We start from the raw sequence: 22739 nt of genomic DNA on the forward strand, positions 1-22739 counted from the left end.
ATTAAATACACTGAGAAGTTTTGATGCTACAGTTTAGTAGGACTAGTAACTTATGTTAGTAGTGTTACAGTAAGTACAGTATTGGTAGCAAATATGAGATACTGAGTCAGTTCAAAGTAAGTAGTAAAACAAGAACCAGACACACTGTAGCTCACCAGCAAGTCTCACTTTAGATTACTGTTGTAGACAAAAACACATGAATATACAATATTGTGTGAAAAAAGAATAAGTCATGTGTCTAATTCGAATCACTTTATTTATAAAGCTTCATTGCATTTTCAATTGAGTTGAAGGCAAACCTAGTTGCTCTTTAGAAACACATTGATACTGATTGACCTAAGATACACATAATTTCTTCAACATCAAATCTATCCAACTCCAATACTGAAACCCAAGTGACAGAGATGCGTTCACATTCTTTTTTTTCCCTCAGTCTTCCTTTTGGTTCTCCTTCCTATTCTGAAAAAAGTTCATTGACTTAAAACAGTGGTACATATACCCAACAACCCACAGTGGTCTACAAACAGTCTGCATGAGACTCTGTTAAATAAAGCCTATTACAAACTACAGGAGATTTCTTCGCATTCACTTGATGGAAATTTAAAAAAAAAAAAGAGAGATTAAGTTTGTCTAAAAAGAATATAAATTAACTTAAAAGCCTCCTGTTGAAGAAGAAGTTGTACTATTGCATTTATAAAAGCTACTATAGAAAATACTTGGAATGTATAAGAAAGTATTGTACAAAATTAAGTCTTCAGTGACGCTCCTGCTTACAGGTTTAAAGGTAAAGTCAAGTGACTGAAAAATGGAGAACACTGTTCCAAGAGCATTTACACTGAGCTTTGCTATACAGTAACACACTGTAAAGATTGGCTGTTAAACATTATATCATCATGTTGGAAGAGAGTTTTTGGTCCAAGATGAGTAAACCCCTCACAACACTGATGAAGATGGGAATTAAAACCTAACGTTCACCAGATTCCCACATGTTCACAAACCACAATATGAGTCCTGTTCACCTCAAAGGTCTCCCTTCCATATGACCCCCACCCTCCCTTCCATTTGCACATTCTGGAAACTGTTGGAGATCTCCACATCCCAAGAGCGCGTCTTCCTCTCGTCTTTTCTGCGCACCTTCTCATGCTTGTTTTTCCTACTTTCACAGATGACAATCCTGACTGCAATCATTTCTTGGAAAGGAATTTCATTTTGTTTCCTGAAAATAAGCAACAGGGACAGATGAAAGTTTAACACATATAATGGACCACTGGCAGTTAATTGACTGAATAACTGATCAGTTTAAAGTAAATCTCACCTAGGCCCTTAAGGAACTTGTTAACTCCTCGTTGTTCACTCCCAGGAAGTGAGTCCAGATACTCTTGTGCTCTCACCTCAAACAGACCTGAAGACAAAACAAGTGAAATATTTAAAGTCAAAAGAACCCCCTGACCTATGATGGATTAACCTGGATAGATAAATGTCAAACTTACTCAAATTGATTAAAAAAAAGCATATATATAACTTTCAAGCTTCACTTATGTAGCCAGTCAAGTCTCAATGATATTGATTCAGTACCTCTGAGGCCTTGTCTGCGCAGCTCCCTCTCCTGGATGAACCCGGTGAACATCTGTGTCTCCATGAACACCTCCAGGAACCTTCTCAAGCTCTTTGAGGTCACCGCCTTACGAAACGGTTCACGCTGAAAGGAGGAGGAGGATGAGGGGCTGTGCAAGGTGGGAGAGGACATGGATGATTCATCCTCCCGCTCTGCTCCACCCATGAAAAGGGAGTAGTGGCCGACCATTTCCACAAAGAAACGCACAAAGGCCTCTGACACCACCGTGCTGAGGGAGCTGGAGTCTGAGAGGACAAAGCAGAAAGGAGAGAGAACCAGGGACAAAGAGGAGTGAAAGGAAATGAAAGAGAGATGATTTAATCACAGGGTTGTTGATGTCACACTGTATTCTACAGAATTATCACAACACATCCTCATAACTAAATGACAGTACAGGGCTTCACTTGAAACCACCTACAATACCAACAATATGTGCTGATTTGGTCAAATTGTAGCACGTAGTATGAAGTATGAAAACAAAAACAAAATACAGTACGTCAAAAAGACCCATATGTTGTTTTGATTCTGAAAGAAATCCAGTATCTACGCAACACATCCACCTTATTACATGACAACCCCACTTGGATAGGTTTAGGCATGAGCAGTGAGATGGTTAGGGTTAAAGGTCAGTGGGGTGCATGATGTAACATGTTGTTACTGTGACAACATAGGGGTGGGGAGTGGCGGGGTGAAGTGGGTGTGTCATGTAGTTATGTGGGTTTTGCCAACAAAGACTACAGATAGACCTTTCTCGTCTACCTCATCTACCGTGTCCCACAATGCAAAGCTCTGGAACACTCATAACTCTAGCGTGTGTGTGCTGTAGACTGTCCGGATGCTGCACTACCCTCACATTAGATGTTGCCTTTTCGTTCTGTCAACATCATGTTGTTAACTAACATTTAGAACATCAACAGTAGCGCTGGTTTGCCATTAGCCGTGTTATTATTTGTTGTTTGTTATTTATAATGAAAATATATATACGCTGTATAAATACATGTAAACAGATGCAATAATAAGTGTGCTTAGTCACCGTTGGGTAGATCTCCTTTCTCACAGGCCAGCTCCCTCCTCTTATCCAGCACATGTTCAAGAGCTGCCTGCAGCTTGTGGGGAAGAATAGAGTCCTCATCATCCAGCTGTGGAGGGAAGACCACAGATGTAAATACCGTCAAAATTCTGCAGTGAATTAACATATTTTATTCTCATAACATCTGGTAGAGTCACTACAAGCGTAATGGAGTTAAAGGATGCGCCAACTCCTGTAGGTACAGGCAGATTTGAATGATTTTCCTTATGTTTCTATGGTCTCTACCTGTCGTAGGAAGCGGCTGTTCCCGAGGTCGACGACCAGGACCTGAGGGAAGAGCAGAGGGAGAGTGATGTTATTTCCTGGAGCTATTGTTCAGCTGAGGAAAAGCCAAGAGTCAAGGACACCACAGTTCGTATATCACAAACAAACCCTCCCTTTGACTTACCTCTTCTATGGGCAGCTCTTTAAGTCGAGGCAGAGAGCTGGAGAGGAGGCCGACTATAAAAGGGGTAGGGGTGCAGACTATATCCAACATGGATGGTGGGAGCACAGGAATGTACGTATGCTGCCAGGTGAAGGGGTAGAATAGGGCCACAACTGCATGACAACACTGAGACAATGTGCTGTGGAAAGGAAGAAAGACAGAGGTGCAGAACTTGAGAACTATTTTTTTTTTTTTACAGTATGGCAGAGAAACAATGTTTCATATCTAACAAAAGGACGGCCTTTCACCTTTAAATATTCCCATACTATTAGATCATTTCAATTTATGGTGTTCAATGGTTTGCTGAATTTATTTTGATGCAACATGTTTATTATTAGTTAGGTTAGTATTTCTGTTTATGATCTAACTACTTTCGCCTCTGTAACATTTCTACAGTAACCTCCAATGAAAATGAACTTGATGCAGCTATGGGTTAGACATAGTTGCAGGTCAAAAGAGTGAATAGACCCTTTCTAATGGTGTAACAAATAACATATTAGCTCTTGCACTGAATTGCAATAACTGCAGGAACAAAGCCTTTATTAATGTTGTCAGTTCCACCTGTGCTTTTCCTGTGCACTATACTTCAAAAGTGGAAACAGTCTGAATCAGACTCCTTTGAGAATGATAAAGAAACAAGAGTGTTTTAATGCAACCAAGGCTGTCAATATTCAGGTTAGCTCAATTTATCCAGAGAGCAACACAACACGTTAAGTACAAGATTCACAGACTTTTCACAGGGAAGAAAAAAAAAATTGATAATGCACATCAAGCAAAACATTTCAGTTAAATTCTAAATATGAGAAGTTTATGTTGCACCCAAGTTCACTGTCGATACATAAGGAAGGCTTTTATGTCATGTGTTTCAGTTTAACTTGTTTAACTCTTTCATTTGCCCAACAGAAATAATTGAATAACTTAGCATAGCACGAGAAGAAATGTGCAGCTTATGTTCCTGATAATGTTAGTTTAATTCAACCTGGCTTTCTTTGTTTCAAGTTTCACTGAGTATAATTAAGTTAAAGTTTGTTATAATTTGCAAATTCATTCAATCGCAAAGTTATACAAAGAAATTGGGAAACAAACCAATAACAGGTTATTGGAATTTGCTCACAACGACACACATCTCTACCACAAGGTGGTGCTATAGAATTAAAAAAATAACCTCTCCTTCCACCAATTTCTTAATTTGGAACATAATGTGAAAAGTTGATTTGTGTTGCTCCAACATACCCACTGTTACTTGAGAGGAATGTTATTAAGCATCTTTTAGGGGAGTGTGATGTAACACTTCAATAAAACCTATACAGCGGCAGCAAACACACTCACCCCACACTGCTCACTTAATCTCTCCAGTGTGTGCATCTGGTCACAGTTAATTCATTAAAAATTTGATTGACGAGGCCAAGTTTCCACTCTACAGTAAAGAATGTGCAGCGACTCGTGATCTGCATATGAGCCGTGGTGTGAAATGCTTCTCGTGCTACCTTTTAAACAACAGTACAGAAGCAACAAGGGAGGATAAACAAAAAAAAAGGAAAGCAGTTGAGTTACAACTCAGATAAGTCAGCTTCTATTTATGAACAGTAAGGAAACAGTGTACTCATAAAGTGTGAACCAAAGGTAGGTGTCTTTTGAACTAAATCAGGATACAATGACTGTTTGCGCTGAGCCCACAAGTTGAACCAGGTGTACCACAAAAGTAAAAAAAAAACCCTTTGACCCTGACCGCAGAGATAATAGCGTAAGAGTTTAAGGTTTTAGTGAGTTGTGTGGGCGTAATGACGTCAGGGTGCACACGTGTTAGCTCTGGAGTCATACTCTAAAGCCTAATGCTTTCTATCTGGCATCCATGACAGTTTTCCAGAGGAGAAGTGATTGTTCCCCAGGCGACTGTATTAACACAACAGCATTCCTTCCTCTCACACTTGGTCAGACGTTTCTTTTCCTCAGACTGTCCGTCAACTTGTGGTCTCTCTGTCATATCCTTCCAACCCTCTACTCTCGTTCTTTTCAGCATCATAACCTTGTCTTCATTGATCTGATCTAATTGATTAAACGGAGTAATTCATATACTCCAGTGATACCACCTGTCCCAACCAGGACTGATGCTTGTTGCAATGATTATGTGACTGCAAGGCTCTGCCAACCTGAGTTTGTCGGCAGTGAAGATGACCCTGCGCTCTAGAAGCAGAGAGGCAAAAACTCGGAGCAGGAGACGTAGACTCAAGGAGGAGAAGAGACATTCAAAGTCCACATGTTCCAGACGGGAGTCAGACGGCCGACACAGCTCTATCACCTGTAGGAAATAAAAGGAGGAAATCAAAGAGAGACAAAAGCAAAGAAAAAAAATATTGGTGCACATACTGTATGCATACACTGAAGGGGAATACATAATTATTATATTTTAATAAAGGAAAGGGCTTTTGCTGAGTACTCTTGCATTCCTTCATGTACCCTCTCACCTCTGTCCCAGAGCCAGGTAGAAAGTTTTTGACAGTGATGGTCCTTCCTGGCGCAGGGAAAGGAGCTTCCATGATGCCTCTCATGAAGGGCTGCACCAGTGCAGGGGAGATAACCCGCCTCTTTTCCACTTCATCCAGGATCTGGAATAAAAAACAGAAGAACTGTAATTTGCATACCGGCACTCCCAAATGTATTTATATGGTTATGCTATAGACATGTTTTGTATGTGTGCAGCATCACATGTTTCTACCCCACAACTGAGATTCCCATCCCTACCGTAATGTTTTGTTGTCTTGTCTGTTTTGTCCTGGGTTAAATGAAACGATGATATATCCCATGAGATCATTAGATTATACAAAGGTAGCTAAATCCTTTTATATCTCTGTGTGTATTAGGCCAGTGTGGACAGTGTTGCAAATCAAAGAGCAGGACTGCTTTATGTCTACATTTAGATTTTTATATCATTATAGCATGAATAAAGGTGATGAAATATCTTAACCTGTCGTGTTTTTAATTAGCCTAAAGCAAAAACATTCATGTCTGGTTATTTTATCCATAAAGATTTATATTTATTAAATTTACAATATTACAATCACACATCAATATCCCAATATAAAATTACTCTGTGATAGATTATTTTATTCATACTGTCCTCTATTGTTTTCTAAATATATGTAAATGTAAAGTGTTTATTTACAGTTTTTAATTCTTATTTTTTAACACCTTACACACGTGTCATCATTTGTGGCGTTACTTTTTTCATTGATAACATTTTTTAACAGGCTTCCATTGTGATGTGCATATAATTACTCTCCTTCAGTTCTTATTATGTTAACCTTTTTTTAATGAGGTAAAAGTTTAATTGACATTAAAGTTTATTTTCCATCTCTGTGTAAACTGACAATTAATCATCAGGCATCAGTTTACCAGTGGACTTCTCAAGTGGAAAAAAATTGAAATCCAATCCAATAAATGTCTAATAGCTCACTGTTAATGAAACATAATTCATAATCTGTACTATTTTCATTATCTCCACAGGACTGTGTACACTATATTAATTTTAGTTTGTGCAGTTGATCTTATACAGATGCAGCATATTCAGAATACCATTAGCACTGAGCTCTTGCTCCTTCTTCTTTAATAGCGGATATATTTACTCATTTATGTCCCTGACTATATAAATACAAACCCAGCTTAAGTAATGGCATATGTAAACAGCACAGACTTTTACGTACACAGGTTGACATGCATATAAATCTAAGGCTCATTACAGGGAACCTTTTCCACTGCAGTAACCACATCAGCTGCAGTTCACATGTGTCTCTGTACTGGAGCCAGTACTACAAGACTCTCTGGGAAAGTAGACCAGGCGGAGGGTGGGTGGGGCTCTGTGGGCACAGTGGGTGGTACTGCTCTGTACTCCACATGTGACTTAATTTGATGAAAGTAATGCATTTATTGTATTTTGTGCATTTGTGTTTATGCTTAGTTCACTGTATCTACCTTGGAGAAGAGGTCGAAACAACCCAAGCGGCTGACAATGCAGTAGACCTCAGGGAGCCTTCGGCCTTTACCACTGGGCTGTGAACAACCAGCAAGAAAAAGACAGACAGCTTCAAAACACTGGTGTGTCACAAGACTGCTCACCCAACTACAACCACAGGATTAGAGCAGCAGAGCAAAGCAAAGCCTTTGTTTCACAAAGACTTTAAAGGTATATTCATGAAGTAAGTGCATAATATTGTCAGCAAAATTCAAGAAATATTTGGTAATGGAGCAATTGAATTAGATTATTTAAAAAAAGGGAATATTGGTATTTAAATCAAATTAGAAGAAACTAATGATCACAGTCAAAAGCATTTTAGAGCATACCAGTAATCGTCGACAGTAGCCAAACCGCCTGCTTCCATCCTCACCAGTCAGAACAAATGAGAATGTCTCACTGAAGAAATGAAAGAGGGAGAAAAAGACATTTCAGTCAAGCTGGGAACTGTTTAAAGCTGCAAAAAACACACAGAGCAGGCTGTTCAGGAAACAAAAAACTCAGTTCTTGAATGAACATTGCTTCCCAAGTTTGTGTTTTTGCTAACAAAGGCTTGACTTTGTACTTGAGAGGGAAGACACTCGAGACAAGCTTACTCTGCAAATATTAACACCAAAACTCCTAAGCTCTACCTGACAGGTATTCATTGACCGGTGACGACCTTCCTGACAAGAGAGTGTGTCAGCCAGTTCAATGAGTCTGCAGGTGTGTGTCGGGTGGCCCCTTGCCCATCTAAAATTTGCCAGCAGGTAATTATTACCCATTACCATCAACAATGCGTTGAGAGGCTAAGTTAGGTAATGTTGCGTAATACAGACAATTAAACAGCATACAAAGAGAGGTGATTTTGTAATAGCAAAGCAGGTGTAAGGTGATAAATCCACCACCCTTCCCTGTAATCATTTGTCACTGTGTCAGAAAGAGAGAATAGTCACCTTTACAAAGCACAAGGTCATTTCCATTTAGGGTTTTCTCAGTTTCTGGACTAACAAGTAGCTATTAGCAAGGAAAGCAGCTGAGCTATTACCACCCATGTGGGAAATTCCTGTGTCCCTGTTTAGTTTTACTTTCTTATGTTCAGATGACTCAGACTGACCTGGGGAAGTTGTCAACAGGCGCCCAGTCTTTGGCATCAGGGAAGCAGAACTGAGGGATGACTTTCAGCTGGTCTTCAGCCTCACGCATGAACTTAAAGCTCCTCTCAAGCTAGATAAAAAATAAAACAACACAAGAAAACAAATGCTTAATGCTGCCTGTAGGATCATACCATTAAGTCATGTTTCACACAGAGAACTTTCTATGGTTTCAGATTAAACTTCCATAAAAACTAACTCTTATTTGTACACTGTACTGTTGAAGAATTTCACACCTACCAAGTTGCATCACTGTAAATATAACCAGTGTCTTTTTCCTTCCTCTTTTTCAGTTAAGGAAATTTTATCTTTTTTGTCTGTAGTGAAGTGGTATCACTGTTCATGCAAATAACCAGGCTGTTCCTTTTTTATTACAAGAAACCTGCTGCTGCTTTGCCCATAAATGTAAAATGTGCAATTTCCTGTGTTTTTCCCCCAGAAAAGACCTCCCAGGTGCTCATACACTGGCATGCACAATATATGTTGAAATATATGTGGTCAAGTAAGAAAACCCTTTCCCGTTTACCTTGAGAGGGAACTGCTGTGTGACCTCTGGCAGGTATGGGACACCAGCCTTGGTCTTGTGCAGCGCCACAACTATGAAATATTCAAAGAGTTTTCTCTCCTGCAACTCCATCAGATCCCTCTCCAATGTCCGGTACCGCCCCGTCTGCCTCAGCATGGACTGGACTGACACCAGCCGCTGGCTGTGAGCTAAGGAGCAGAGAAACATATTTCATGCAAATACATCAATTTCCTGCATGAACACATGTATATGCATAGAGGGTCACTGTGAGTCCACAATGTGTGGGCTATCTGCAGTTTCTTTGTGTGTATTTTTGAGGTTAGCTACACAGTGGAACAATGACAAAGAAAACTGATCAGAATCAGCAGACAGGCTTGTCCTGTGATTATTTCTAACAAATGAAATTACACTCACATAAAACTATTGTCTGTTTTTGCTGAGTGTAGATATTCATTTTCTGTTCTCACCTTTTAGTTTCTCCTCAGTGTCACTTTCCGACTCACTGTTCTCATCTGTCACTGCAATAAAGAGAGAAATAAATGAGACCGAAAATAACAATCACAGGAAACTCAGAGCTCATGTTGTATGCTCCAGTTGCTTTCATTCCAGCCTTAACCAAACAACACCAACCAGTCCTCTGAAACCTGGGTCAAACTCAACTGACCCAAAAACATAACCTTGCCCATAAAACTTAATTGTGAATACATATTATGAGGTATTGTTTCTTTTATAGAGAGAGACTTGTAAAGCCATTATGATCAAACTGTCGAGTGTAATAGGGAAAGAAGATTAATAAAAAAGTGTCTGGGTAGAGAGTTCATAGTACTGGTGCATATAAAAAGACTAATTAACTATGAATTTAGTTTTGTCACAGTATGAAAAAGAAATTTCATATGGGTTTCAAAGCAAGTAAATATCTTAAACATTAAACTACATTTTAAGTAAAAAATATAATGAAAAAAGGTGTGGTGTACACATTTAGTTATTTAAAACATTTTTGATATAAACATGATAAATAAGGAGCCCCATGGCTGCAATATCTTCAGTACTGGTATACATTTTAAATCAATATACGCATAGTGACAGACAACTATTGAATTCATGTGCCAGATATTTTTATTTGAGTAAGTGAAGGAGCACATGAGAGAAATGTTGAGAAAAAAATGTATTTCTTGCAATGTTAAGAAAGCCTTTAAAAGAATTATTAGATCAACACCTGGATGCATTTTTGTACCAGAAACGAATCACTTGTTTCTTGGCCCATGGCCTAACTTTCCACAAAACTCTTCTCAAATCAGTTAACAAGTGTTTGATATATCTTGCTAAAAGACAAACAACCTTCATGAAGAAGACAGTGAAATGGTGGACATGATGAAGTTAGAAAACACTGACACTGAGTAAATTGACTTAAATTCCTATTTGATGTTAGGTAAAATAAAAGTAAAAACTATATAATGTGTTTTTATATGCAGCTGATTTTCCAAAATTGTACCCTCACCTCTACCTGAGCTGGACTCAGTAGACTGAGACACCTTCTTCATGCGTTTTTTCCCTCTTCGCGCCTCGAAGATGCCGTTGATTTTCAACACCATCTGAAGGAGGTAAAGGGAGAGAAAGTCTATCTTTAACTCCTTGAACTAATAAACAAAATCTGTCCGTCTCCAACCAAGATCATTTCAATAGAGCTTCTGGGAGGCCTTCTTCTAGGCACACTTCTCACAGGAAATATCCATCAGAATTTTTTCCCCTGCCTTTACTCATCCCCAGACAGCAGCATGAGTGGACCAGCTCCGAACCTCCCTGAGCAGTACGCTGGACCATAAATCAAACAGAAAGCAGCATGAGCTTTGCTTGAGGCCTCTCAGATTCCCATACCTTGGGGATTTTCCTCCGTCTGCGGTTGTAAGGGTCTCCAGAGAGACATGGGGTGTCGTCTGGACTGCTGGGTGTGGAGGGAGGGCTGATACGGGAGGGTGAGGATATGCCAGTGTCCCTGCTGGTCTTGCGTAGTTCTAGGAGTTTGAAGCTTCGCCGTTCTGAGTTCTGTCTAAAGAAGCCAGGCTTGGAAGAGAGCTGGCGCAGAGAGACATATTAAAAGGTGATTTTAGTATAAAATAGCGTCTATTAAATCTACTTTGTTTATAGTACTGTATTGCCATTATAGTACCTTAGTTGGAGTGTCAGGGACAGGAGATGAGGAGGCTGGTGAAACACATTTGCTTCCAAGGCAACTTTTCTCCAGCTCTATGTCTTCATAGGGGTTCTCCTTGGATGGAGGATCTTCAATGGAAAAAAGATTTTTTTTCAAAACTGAGAAATCAAGTGGCACCTGGATTACAAAATAGCCTCACACAAGCTCACGAAAAGAATGGATAAAATATTCTTTCCATATCAGTCATGTTTGTTTTGCCAGACTATTCCTACTCCAGATGTGCAGAGAGTTACCAGAGGCAGCAGTGAGCTTACTAAGCTCATATTTCATTGTGATAAGATGCACAACTCCTAGCACGGCTAATGCTAAATGTAATTTTAGCCACTAGTCCTCCCCTGCAGATAAGGAGTGAGCTAGGAACACTTTCCAAAACCTGTGCCTCTTTCTCTCTTTGTTTCTGTCTCTCTGTATCTCTCCTCTGCTCTATCAATCCATCCACCAGATGTGACCTGTAGGAGTAGGAGGATAAAGAGGGACGTTCAGTTCCCTGCTCTGTCTCCCTCGGAGGAAAACAAGGGATCAGCGTACTGTTTTTCACATTGCTGGTTGATGAGAACGGCACACTAATCTCTATGGTGTGTTTGAGTGTACTGTCAGCTGTGCACATGTGAGTTAGCATCCGTCATCAAGGCATGCGTCTGGATACATGTAATGGTGGCAGTTGCTTTCTTCTCAATCTGAAGCACTGACAGATATGTGGATTGTGTATTTACAAAGTTTTTGCTGAACAATGTCTGAGCGTTTTAAAGAACACTGTATGAAAGTAGGAAACTATAAAGAGATCCCAAATTAGCTGTGGAATCACCTAAATATAATTAAACTTAATTTGATTGTTGCAATCAAGAGGGACTCATTATACATTCTCCAGGATGAAAACCAAAGACACACTGAAGCCATTGTTAGTAACGTGCAGTGGCTGTAAGCCATTCACATGCCCCCTGCTGCATGGACAATCACAGTAGTGAACCTCAGCTATGGCTTCAAAACCACTATTATACGTTATGAAAATTAAACAGGCTCTAGGTGGGGTTGGCATAACACTGAAAACAATAAGGTAGGAACGTAGGTCGGGTTTCTGCTTATAACGTTTAATAAAAGTGGAGCACCGAGCCCCTAAATTAAAACTGGAGCAGAAAAAACAGAGCAGAGTAAAGACAGCTTGGCCTCCTCATCACCCCTGTTACTGTACACACACACCAATATGACAAATGAAACTTAAGTGTCACGTAATGTATGAAGGGCATTGGAGAAAATATAAATCCCTTTACACCCTCAAAAGCTGAACACTAATTATTCCATGTGGTTAAGAAAATAAATGGATTTAATACATTGTTTACCTATTATGTCCTCGTAGACATTCTCCTCTGATAAAGTGCGTGTAAGGCCCAGTCGGGACTGAGCATACCAGTCCACCCTGCAGCTTTCTGCAGACGACTGGAGTAGATCCTCAAATTCATAGGATTTCCTGAAGGACAAAGCAAAACAAAGATTTAGGAGTGTGGCACGCTAAATACAAAAGAGGAAGGAAGGACTTTTGACAGATTTTTCTGGGTGAATGTGTATGTGCATGTAGATGCCTTTTTTTAAAACTTGATATGCCAAGAAGGCACTGGGATGTTCCCATTTGTTAGCTGCCACATCTGAATGACCACATCTGTCTTTTATCACTCCCAAAGATTAAAGCCTAGTAAGTGCATACAAACATCATGGATGCATGCATTCGCACACACATGCATACTATACTTACAATTAAACTACTTTGTCACTTGGGCTACAGCTTGATTCAATCAATGCAACACATGACTATAACCAATGTTACTTCATGAAGCTAATTATGTTCCTCTCTGGTGTTGCTGTACGGAACTGCATGTAGTTGTTAAATGTTTTCATGCAATTTAACACTATGTGTCACAATACAAAACCACCACCACCACAAACTATAGCCTTTTCGTTTATGTTATATAATTTTCTATTGTTGTCTGCAGCTTTTCTTTTTTCGTCTGCTTGTTTTTAACTCTTAACAACAACCTGTTCAGGGACTGCATATGAAAAATAACCATTTGATTTGTACACACACACACAAAAATTCTCACTGCAACAGACACTCAGCGAGAGACAGCCTGACCAAACAAAAGGCTTGACACAGCACTCTTGAGCTGAGTGAAGCCTCCACATATGGTATGGAATGTAACAAATCCAAGCCAAGCTCCAAACAAGAATTCAGACAACTGGAGAAAGTGAACAATAGATGTACTCCAATACTACTGAGTTCACATTTTCAGTTTCCTTGCAGAACACTTCGAGTACTACTTCAAGAGTCTTTAAAATTCCAAGATGTTAATTGGCAGATCAAGTGTTTCATAATCTGCACTGCACACTTTACAAGTAATTCTAACTCTGCAAAGCGAATGCTTGACAACACATTTATGATGGCAAAAGGCCTTGCACAATCATTTTTACTGTCAAGGCTTCAAATTCTTGAAAAAGCAAGGGGCCTCTCTGACACGACTCATGTTGATCTCCCCTTCCAGCAGAGTTTTGCAAGGAGGAATGACTTGGGTTGATGTGTACATTCCTCAAATCTAACCAATGAGCTCATTCTGTGGGATATTTAAAAACAGGATGATGTCAGCGGTGGACCTGATTTACAGCAGATGTGGGAAATGTTGTTCACATGGGGGTTGGGGGAGGGGTTAGAGGATACACAGGGTTTTCATTGGTTGATTTTGTTTTAATAAGTGTGCTTTAAACTATTTCTTCTTGGAAATTTAGCTTTGTGGTTGAGATAAGACATTGTGTTTTTGGCACATACACTATGAAGCTTCATGGGTCTTCAGGTCAGCAGTTGGGTGCCATACTGTCGGGCAATTGTCAAAAAAACTGATCATGGCTGCCAATATTTGTCATCCCATCTTCTCATTTTCTCACCTGTTACTGCTGTCCCGGGGTTTGTCAGCCCAGGGTCTCCTGCAAACTCCGGGTGGTGGGCATGTGGGTAAAGGTGGAGGAGGAATGGAGGGCAAAGGGGGCAAGTTCCTTTTCCCCTTCCCAGAGCCGGGCCCTGAAACTGGGGTAGGAGGTGGTGTGTGATGCTGGAAGGTTCTCTGAGGTTTTGGTAAAGGGTTTATAGACGGAGCACCTGGCTCACTGTATACGTTCTCTGGATCTCCCTCCCTCCTCCTCCGTGACCCACCAGAACGAGCCACGTCGAACGTCCCAAAAATTGGCTCGTTGGCCCTCTTTTCTATTTCCTCCTGCTCCTCCTTGGAAGGAGGGCAGAAGTAATTCCCTGGAAATGCCAGTGAAGGTCTGTTTGGAACTTCCTTTGTTGCCATCTCCAGTTTCTTAACATGAGTTAAAACTGTTTTCTTGTCTTGGGGCTGTTCTGTTGGTTTAGAAGCCCGAACTCCTCTCTCTAGGATCACTTCTTTGTCTTTGTTTGCTGGGACTTCTGGAGATTTAGGTCTTGAATCCCCAAGCTTTCCCACATTCTCCTTCCCTGAGTCTTGTCTGTCCCAGCTGACAAACCTTTTGCTGTCTGTCCTTTGGACCTCTGAAACTTTGAATTCCTTTTTCCTTACTGTTTCAACCTCCTTCTGTGTCATGCTTAGTGGACATGTCCCCGTAGAAGTTAGTTGGGCGGGCTCCTTTTTGCCCTCCCATTGTGAGATCTTATCGCGGATGCTGGCAGTCTTGAGTCCTGCTTGGCTCTTGCTGTGGTTCAGCTTGCCACATAACCCGTTCTCCATGTTGGGAGTCCGCGGATCGGTGGTGGTGGTGGATCTTCTCTGAGCCAGCATGGTGTCAGGAGGACCCGGGCTGTCACTCAAGCTAAGTAAAGGAGATAGGGGACGCTTGGTGGGCACAGCAGTGTCCCTCCTGTCTCTGTCACCTGGGGACCCACACACCTCTTGGCGCTGGGGCACCACAGACGATGGAGCCTCCCCAACCTTCAAGCCACAGCACTGGAGCCTAGTGGGGAGACACAAAACATAAATGTGAACACACGCACTTGACTGATTAATTTCATTTTTCTACTTGCTGACTCATTGGAAAGTACTGCTGAAAATTAGATTATTTTACGTGAACATTTTGCATGTAAAAACCAGTCATTGTACCTAGATGAGTAAAAATCAAATTCAAATGACGAATTTATAAAATTATTCAAGATGAAGTTGAGAATTATCCTAAAAGGAGATGTTCTTGACCTGCCCTTTTTTTGCACTGGGGGACTGAGGCATATTTCAGGATAAACATGGTGGTGGTAATCTGTCAATCACAAGATGAACATAGAGTTGAGGAGGCAACAAAATTTAACCCCACACAAGCAGGCAAAACATGCAAACATCACACAGTCCTCACACTGTCCCCTTACCAAGACAGTCTTCTCTTGGTAAGGGAATAAAGCTAACCACTGAGCCACTGCTCCAACAAATATGTACTTAATTTATTCCAGATTAAATAGCAGAGTGAGAAAGTACATTGCACTGTTGTCAACTCTAATAATTTATACTGCAATTATTTTCATAGAAATGTTAGTTGCTGCCTTTAGTGTACAAAGCTAGGCATCATGCTCCCATAGCTCTTAAAATTGGCCATGCACTCACAATTATGTCCAAATAGATCTTCTTTTTTTTTATGGGGTAAACAGGAATTCTTGTTAAAAAAGCTCAGACGTTTGTTTGGTGCCTCTGTTTTTGGCTGTGAGTCACTCCTGGAAGATTACTGGGTCATGACTGTTTGAACTCTCGGTAAGGAGGTCAAAGTTTACAAGCTACACACACACAGCTATTTCTGGGAAACAGATGAAAGTATACACAGAAGAGGGGAGAGGCCGAAGTGTAGACGTGCATCTTTTCTTTTCTACTCCTGACCCACATAGCTCTGTTTGGCCCAGAGCCCATTCAATCAAATGATTGAATTTCCAACAAACAGAGGAAATATGGCCTTGCTGGATGACTTCTAATGACATCGCTAGATGTGAAAAAGTCATGCAATCTAGAGGAAATCTCTCAGGGAAATCACTGATTCAAGTTTCTTTAGAGATCTTTAAAGAAAGAGGGGGAAATATGTGTTGTAACTACAAGGAAATGCAACCAAATAGTACTCTTCCAAACTGCAGTTGGTTTTATTAGACTGGTCCTCTCCCCCCTCTCTCCCTTCCCTCTTTCTTTATCCCTCCATGTCCGTCAGTTAAAACAGCAGTTTTCATTAAGCATGAAGCAATAGAGGGGAAAAACTAGGTCAAATATAAAAGCCAAGTAAAGGAGAACAGGAGTAGGAAGGGGGGGTTGAGTGAAGGCGAAAAAGTGGAGCAGATGGAGGAGGAAATCAATAGTGTTTTTCACCCCCAAGTAAAAAAAACCCACTTGTTAATGATTAACTGAGAGATTGTGAGGTAGATATATAAAAAATGGATGCTATGGAAGACTAGGAAGTCTATCACTCACAGCCATGGATGGGTGGAGGATGGAGTTGAGGGTCATTGAGGCCGGAAGGAGGGAAGGGGCTACAAGGGCACAAAAGCATCTCTAAACAGCTGAGCTAACATGAATCAGTGGATAAGTGGCAGGGTTTGAAAAGAGCGAGGAGAGAGAGTGGAGAGACAAAACCAACTTCTTCTTTTTCCTGCATATTAAGCTTGGATAAACCCCCAATGCAGCTTTGGTAGACCCTCAAAAAAACAGACATTTAAATCTTCTACTAGACAATCCCTCTCAGCACAAACCAAAATCCCTTCATTATAATCTAAATAGCACTAATGAATATTGCAAAGATGACAGAAGGGACTATAGACAGTGGTCAGAGAGGCATTAGACAGTGGCAGCAGGGGGGCAGTAACAGTATCCAGATGCCAGATGGCCAACTCTGCCCTGCTCTGCTCTCTAGCCCTGCTATTGTTCTGATGCTGACCCTTATGGAAAGGGGTGTAGTACAAAACTTTGATGCTTATGGGAAAAGTGCAGTTAAGGAACAAGAAAACATGTCAGGGAGAATATGAGGCATTTAGTAGATAGATAGCAGAGTAGAAGTGAACTGCAGGCTCATTGTTATTGTCCCATATTGCAGCAGTTAAACAGTCCACTAGTTTCAATATCGCCCCCTTTCAAAACTCCTGATTTAAATTTCTAGGATCATCAAATGAAATGTAACTGTAAAGGTTTGCCATAGTTATCTGTGTTTCAACTTCATGTGTGCCCAGTTTTATTTTTGATCAGCTTGGCAGGTCAAAACAAGCACTCACTACTACAGTACCAAGAACCTCATCAACTGTTACTACGTAGAAGATGCCAACCAGACCCATGAAATCAGATTTCTAGCCTACTTTAGATTCTTAATCTCTGCACTTGACAAAATTACTATTGTTATTATGAAGTTGCATCGATCCAAAATCTGAAAATCTGTTGTTTCTAACAGTTGGTTTTTTCCAACAAATTGTTGCCAGACAATGAAAAAGAGTGTTAAACATTTGAGATGTTTATCACTGCAATGTGTTTTTGGATGCTTATTTTACTGCTAATTCTTTTGTGTTGGTGCTGGCCTGCCCATCAAGACAAATTTGTGCCTCAGTATCTTACTCAAGGACACGTTAACATGTGGACAGGAGGAGCTGAGGACTACATTTTGTGTGAAGATTCCATCCAAAGTTTGCAAATGCTAAATAGCTGGTGTATGTGCAAAATGAACAGGACTTATTTGTATATGGCCACCCATTGCAATCCCATAAACAAACAAAGAACATTGGCAGCCTCTACTGGCGTTTGTACTGTGTTCTACATGTGTTCACAAGTCATTTAATAATTAATGATTTAAATATACAATACATTAGATGTTCACAATAAGGGGCTTGTCAGACTTTGCTTTTGAGGTACCTACCCGTTGACTGATTGGTAGATACAGTTGTCAGTGTTTGTACAGAGCAGCAGGGCCCTCCCACCTGTCATGGTGCTAGCAGCTGGCATCCTGCACAGTCAGACAAAGACAGAAACAGACACTTAGTATAATACATTTGTATAATAGGGTGAGCATGTTGTGCAGATGGTAAAAATGTGTTAAATACACATTAATACAAGTGCACAACACAATATATATCATCCTGTATAGGTCATGAAGTTGCAAAAGAAAAAACATCTGGAAGTCAAACTGTTACAGAGCTTGTTTTTTTAATTTATTTACTAAATATATGAAGATGCTACACAAAAGTAGGTAGACATACAGACTGACAAATGAGAGTTAGGTCAAGAGAAGAGCTGAAAATTTTCTCTAGTGTGTGAATATAAACTTACAAATAGCTCCAACCTCTTATTTCTGTGGCCAAGGAAACCCATTTCTAAACTGTGCTGTCGTGAGGGAGACCTCACGGGTTGCACGCCCGCCCCCCTCAAAGTGCCAGTCCGCACTTGATGAGTTATTGGAGGATACAGCTGAAATCAAAGCTAGCCAACAGGCATACACACACATTAGGTCCCAGCACTCATGTGGCTTAATGGAAAACTTATGGAAAATACTAAAAACTCAACACAGTATTATAATTAAGGTCCATTAGGAAAACATCAGTCACAGCTGGAAGCCAGAGAAGGGCACTCAGTTCAAGTTTTTTAGGTTATCCTTAGTGTCTTGTCTTTTAGCAACTGCCAGAAACAGATTTCTAGAGTATTTTCAAGACAAGTACTGCACACATATTTTCTTTTTGCTTTTCAGATCCTCTCCTTCGATTCCACAAAATAACTCTTAATGCTTTGTGTGTTTTTCCAGAACTTCTTTTCCTCTGTTTTTTATTATGAGAGTGCCAAGGCGAGTGCGAGGGGACATGCTTAGCCGGTTTCAAATTATTACTTGGTCCATTTCTCAGAGTATTATGAAACCAGACACTCTTCGAGCGTAGCAAAACCAACCGTATGTAACATCAAATTAGAGCCTCTGGAGCACAGCTCTCAGTGATTTGGCCTGTAAACGTTGGCATGGAGCAGAAGGGCCAGGCCTCTGTCTGGCACAGATTTAGTTAACATAGAAAAGGAGAATATCTCAAGGCTAACTCCTGTCGGTGAGTATCCATACATCTGTTCTCAAGAAAATTCACAGTAATACTTTGCAACCCAGCTGTATACTTACACACAAAACCTTGTATAAGGTGCATGCATCCTGCCGAACAGTCCAGTTTCTAGACCAACATATGGATGTGTGTATATGAGTGACTTTAACCAGATGTTCTGGGAAACTGCAGGGTATTCGTAGGCCATTAAACATTTCCTGAGTTCTGCGTGGCTCAAACCCTACTCCATCCCTCTGCCCATAAACCTGACACTGACACTTCCCCCCTGCCCCCCGACTATGTAGGGAATGTGAGCCCAATTCAGCCAAATTCCACAGATTGTTGTCCCAACTGGCAGTGAGGCAAGACAGAAGAAAAGCCACAATTTTGGTAGATTACGTAAAACCTGGAGCCAAATAGCTGAACTCTTCCCTGAGCTAACAACATAATTGGCCCTCTGGGTCGAGTGTTTTGAAAGAAAAAATGGACACTACAGAAAGGTTGTGGTCTGCTGACAAGAAATAGTCTAGCAGGACTATATGTCATCTTTTAGCTTCCAGCTTTGCATACAGCTCAACTTACAGCCCTCCAATGCTTTGACCTTATCTCCCCAATCCCCATCAGTCCAAAGCGTAGCCCCCTGGTAAGAGAAGAGAGAAAGAGGAGGAGGGTTTGCGTCAGCCATCCACTGGCCTGTAGGCCCAAATTATTTTCAGCTGTGAGCCAAGCAGAGGTCACATGTTTTAGGGGAAACATCAACCAAGTTTTTTCCTTCTTCCCCCTCCATCTTCTTTTCTTCTTACTAAATGAAATGAAGAACAGAAACCATGCATGGAGAGGGAAATGGACTGGGGGACTATAAAGAATGTATGGAGCCTCCTAGTTTTACATTTTAATTTTTTTCTGAGTTGTGAAGGGTGTTGCATGTCATAGGGGGGGAAGATGTGAACGGAGGGAGCACATCGAAGAGGAGAGGGGGGTTGGGGAGACAGGGGTTGTCAAAACTAAAGAGGAAAGTGGATATTGCAAAGAATAATAAAAGTATACTGTTGCACTGTGAAAACAGTGCAAGCTTTTAGGCTGTCCTGCCTCATTGTTTTGAGCCCCAAGGCCAAGACAAAAAGTGCTGTTCAGTGGAGATTCTAGTGCCTTAAAAGGTAATTTGGTATTTGTCACACAATGCTGACTAAAACATCCTGACATGCATTACTGGACTTGAACATGTAGATGGCTGCATTTATTTTTAAATGGCTGTATTTATATAGTGCTTTTATCCAAAGCGCTGTACAATGTTTTTTCTACTGCTCACTCAACCATTCAAACACACATAAACACACTCACATACCAATGGTGGCAAGCTACCATGCAAGGTGCTGGCACAACCATCTGGAACAATTTGGTGTTCAGTTTCTTGCCCAAGGTAACTTCAACACGCGAACAGGAGGAGTCATGGATCGTACTGCTGTCCTTCTGATTAGTGGACAATCCACTCTACCTGCTGAGCCACAGCTGCCTACATGTTTCAAGCTTGACTCATCTATTCTAGACGATGCTTTCCAGCACTCTCCTGAACCTGACAAGCGTTTTTTCCGCATCTCATAAAAGCAGTAAATTTGACAGCATTGCCAGTTTTACAGCATTCGGTTACTGGGGAAACTCTTTTCGGGAGCAGCAAAGCCTTTGTCTCCTACAGCTATTGGCAACTATTGTTAACCGTGACCCCCAGAGCAAGATGGCCACCGTAACAATGCACAGGCTGAGGGAAGCCATCTGCTGAGGCCAATAAAAACATCACACGACCCGAAAGACCCCTACCTGCCCCGCCCCATTCAGCCTTAGCCCTGTGAGGTGTGACAGGCCATGCACGCCGTTGCAGAGGAAGTGGAAGTGCTATTGTTCACCAGCAGCTGGGTGGAGAAGATGGCAGTGGAAAGGGTGTTAGAATGGAAATCTTACTTACAATATTTCTGATTTGTATGTTTGATTTTCAAAGACTTAAACTACACTAATGTGAAAACAGGCTCAAGGCTTCCGATGGCCTTTAGATAAAACCCATTATACAAATATACTGTATTTCATAAGGGACAACCTCCACTCTTGCCCTTAGAACAAACAGCACTGACACCCGGCAAAAAGCACACAATCCTAAATGCCTTAAAGACCAGACAGAGATAGCAGCAGCCGGGTCAGAGGCAGGGCATCAGAGCCAAGCATCAGTTGAATAACAAACCCTGAAGGAGATTTCTATCAGCGGATGGTCACTTTGTATCTGCCTTTGGAGAGACTACTATAAACACACACTCAAATACTGTAAACCACAGAGATGATGTTGTTGTCCAATGTGGCTTAATGACTGTAGCATGATGTGTTTCTGTAAGAAATAGCCTGAGTTATCTGCTAATCTGAAATGTATTTACATATAGTTATCGGTTCATGTGAAATGTATATTTAGGAGGTTTTAAACAAAACTATAACTACACCAGCAGCTCATTACACTCCAGAAACCAAGTTGTTGGTTGGATGAAAAATGGCGAAACAAAACAAAGATGCCATTCTTAGGTCCTTACCATGAGGGGGGAAAACAATGTAAAGTTTAGCCTGATGATGACTGTAGCAACCTTTTGACCTTTTGTACAGTGGACATTTCTGGACATCTCAGATTCAGCTTGCCAGGCTCAGCTGTATAATGTCAGACCTTTGGATTTAGTGGTGTTGTTACTTCATCCACTTCAGCTGTACTTAGAGCTGAATGGTAATTTAATTAGTAATGTTAACAATAATGTTGATGTGTTGATGTAAACAACCACTGGATGTTAACATGCAGATCAAAAGTAACCCTGATGGTGGCAAGATGGCTGAAAACCTCAATACAGTGAGGTGTATTGGAGAAGAGTTATGTGAGTGCAGTTTTAATGGATGTACTGACATTGACACTTGTCTATCTCAATATGTGAATGTCTTGTAAAGGCTTTTTGTGTAGAATTTAAAAAGTATATGAAATCTTAATGACACATGCACTTAGAGACACCATTAAAACACACAAACGAGATACAGTATCAAGAGTCAATAAATCCAATGAAAACACCAAAACCATCAATGAAGTAGTGTGAAGTGAGAACTCTAACTTTGGGCAACAGCTCAAGTGGAAATCGCCATCATTAGGAATCATCCTCAGGGTAACATGAATGTGTATATCAAATTTCCTGACTATCAATTCACATCAAAGCATTTGATAAATGTGTGCCAAAAAAAGTTCTCAGTCACAGAAAATGTCATTGCATTGACTTTAAAATATCTGTTGGCCATGTCATTTGAGTCAAACCGCATAGATTTGGCACCTTGCGTATACTAAATACCATTTGATCTTGTTCTAGGCTGAGAGTTGTAAATAAATCCCTGATTCACACAAAGATCTGGCAAGCTTATGTACCGCACTGTATGTTAGAAAGCAAGCTCTCGTATCCTGAAATTACACAATGTGGGATTCACAGAGGTGGGCCAAAAAAATCAGTCTGGACTCAATCAATGGCAATGTGGTGACACACACACTTACAGTACACACATATTTTCCACAATGTGCTTATTCTTGTTCCTGAAGCTGTGATTTTGCTTAAAACAGCCCTGCTTCCCAATGTATCAGAACTTGTGTGAATCTTTTGCATTGCAATATAGGTGTAGAAAATACCAGCTCACAC

The 22739-nt window shown here is 40.7% G+C and overlaps 1 protein-coding gene across 1 annotated transcript in view; it reads right to left on the reverse strand.

The window, feature by feature from the left end:
• Nucleotides 1-1061: 1061 nt before the first annotated feature.
• The window catches only part of si:dkey-82f1.1 (DENN domain-containing protein 2A), a 33917-nt gene continuing 12239 nt past the window's right edge, over nt 1062-22739 (reverse strand). The window contains exons 2-20 of the mRNA XM_062420204.1: nt 17889-17975; nt 13941-14984; nt 12350-12477; nt 10968-11080; nt 10676-10873; nt 10299-10392; nt 9268-9318; nt 8801-8988; nt 8238-8347; nt 7471-7540; nt 7102-7179; nt 5598-5738; nt 5283-5431; nt 3094-3271; nt 2931-2972; nt 2649-2754; nt 1576-1860; nt 1316-1402; nt 1062-1216 (exon numbers count right to left, since the gene is read on the reverse strand). Of these exons, the coding sequence (XP_062276188.1) occupies nt 1185-1216; nt 1316-1402; nt 1576-1860; nt 2649-2754; nt 2931-2972; nt 3094-3271; nt 5283-5431; nt 5598-5738; nt 7102-7179; nt 7471-7540; nt 8238-8347; nt 8801-8988; nt 9268-9318; nt 10299-10392; nt 10676-10873; nt 10968-11080; nt 12350-12477; nt 13941-14984; nt 17889-17974 (3180 nt within the window). The 5' untranslated portion in view covers nt 17975 and the 3' untranslated portion in view covers nt 1062-1184. The remainder of the gene's footprint in view (nt 1217-1315; nt 1403-1575; nt 1861-2648; nt 2755-2930; nt 2973-3093; nt 3272-5282; nt 5432-5597; nt 5739-7101; nt 7180-7470; nt 7541-8237; nt 8348-8800; nt 8989-9267; nt 9319-10298; nt 10393-10675; nt 10874-10967; nt 11081-12349; nt 12478-13940; nt 14985-17888; nt 17976-22739) is intronic.

The sequence above is a fragment of the Scomber scombrus genome, chromosome 6 (assembly GCF_963691925.1).
Source record: "Scomber scombrus chromosome 6, fScoSco1.1, whole genome shotgun sequence".
NCBI classification, from domain to species: Eukaryota; Metazoa; Chordata; class Actinopteri; order Scombriformes; family Scombridae; genus Scomber; species Scomber scombrus.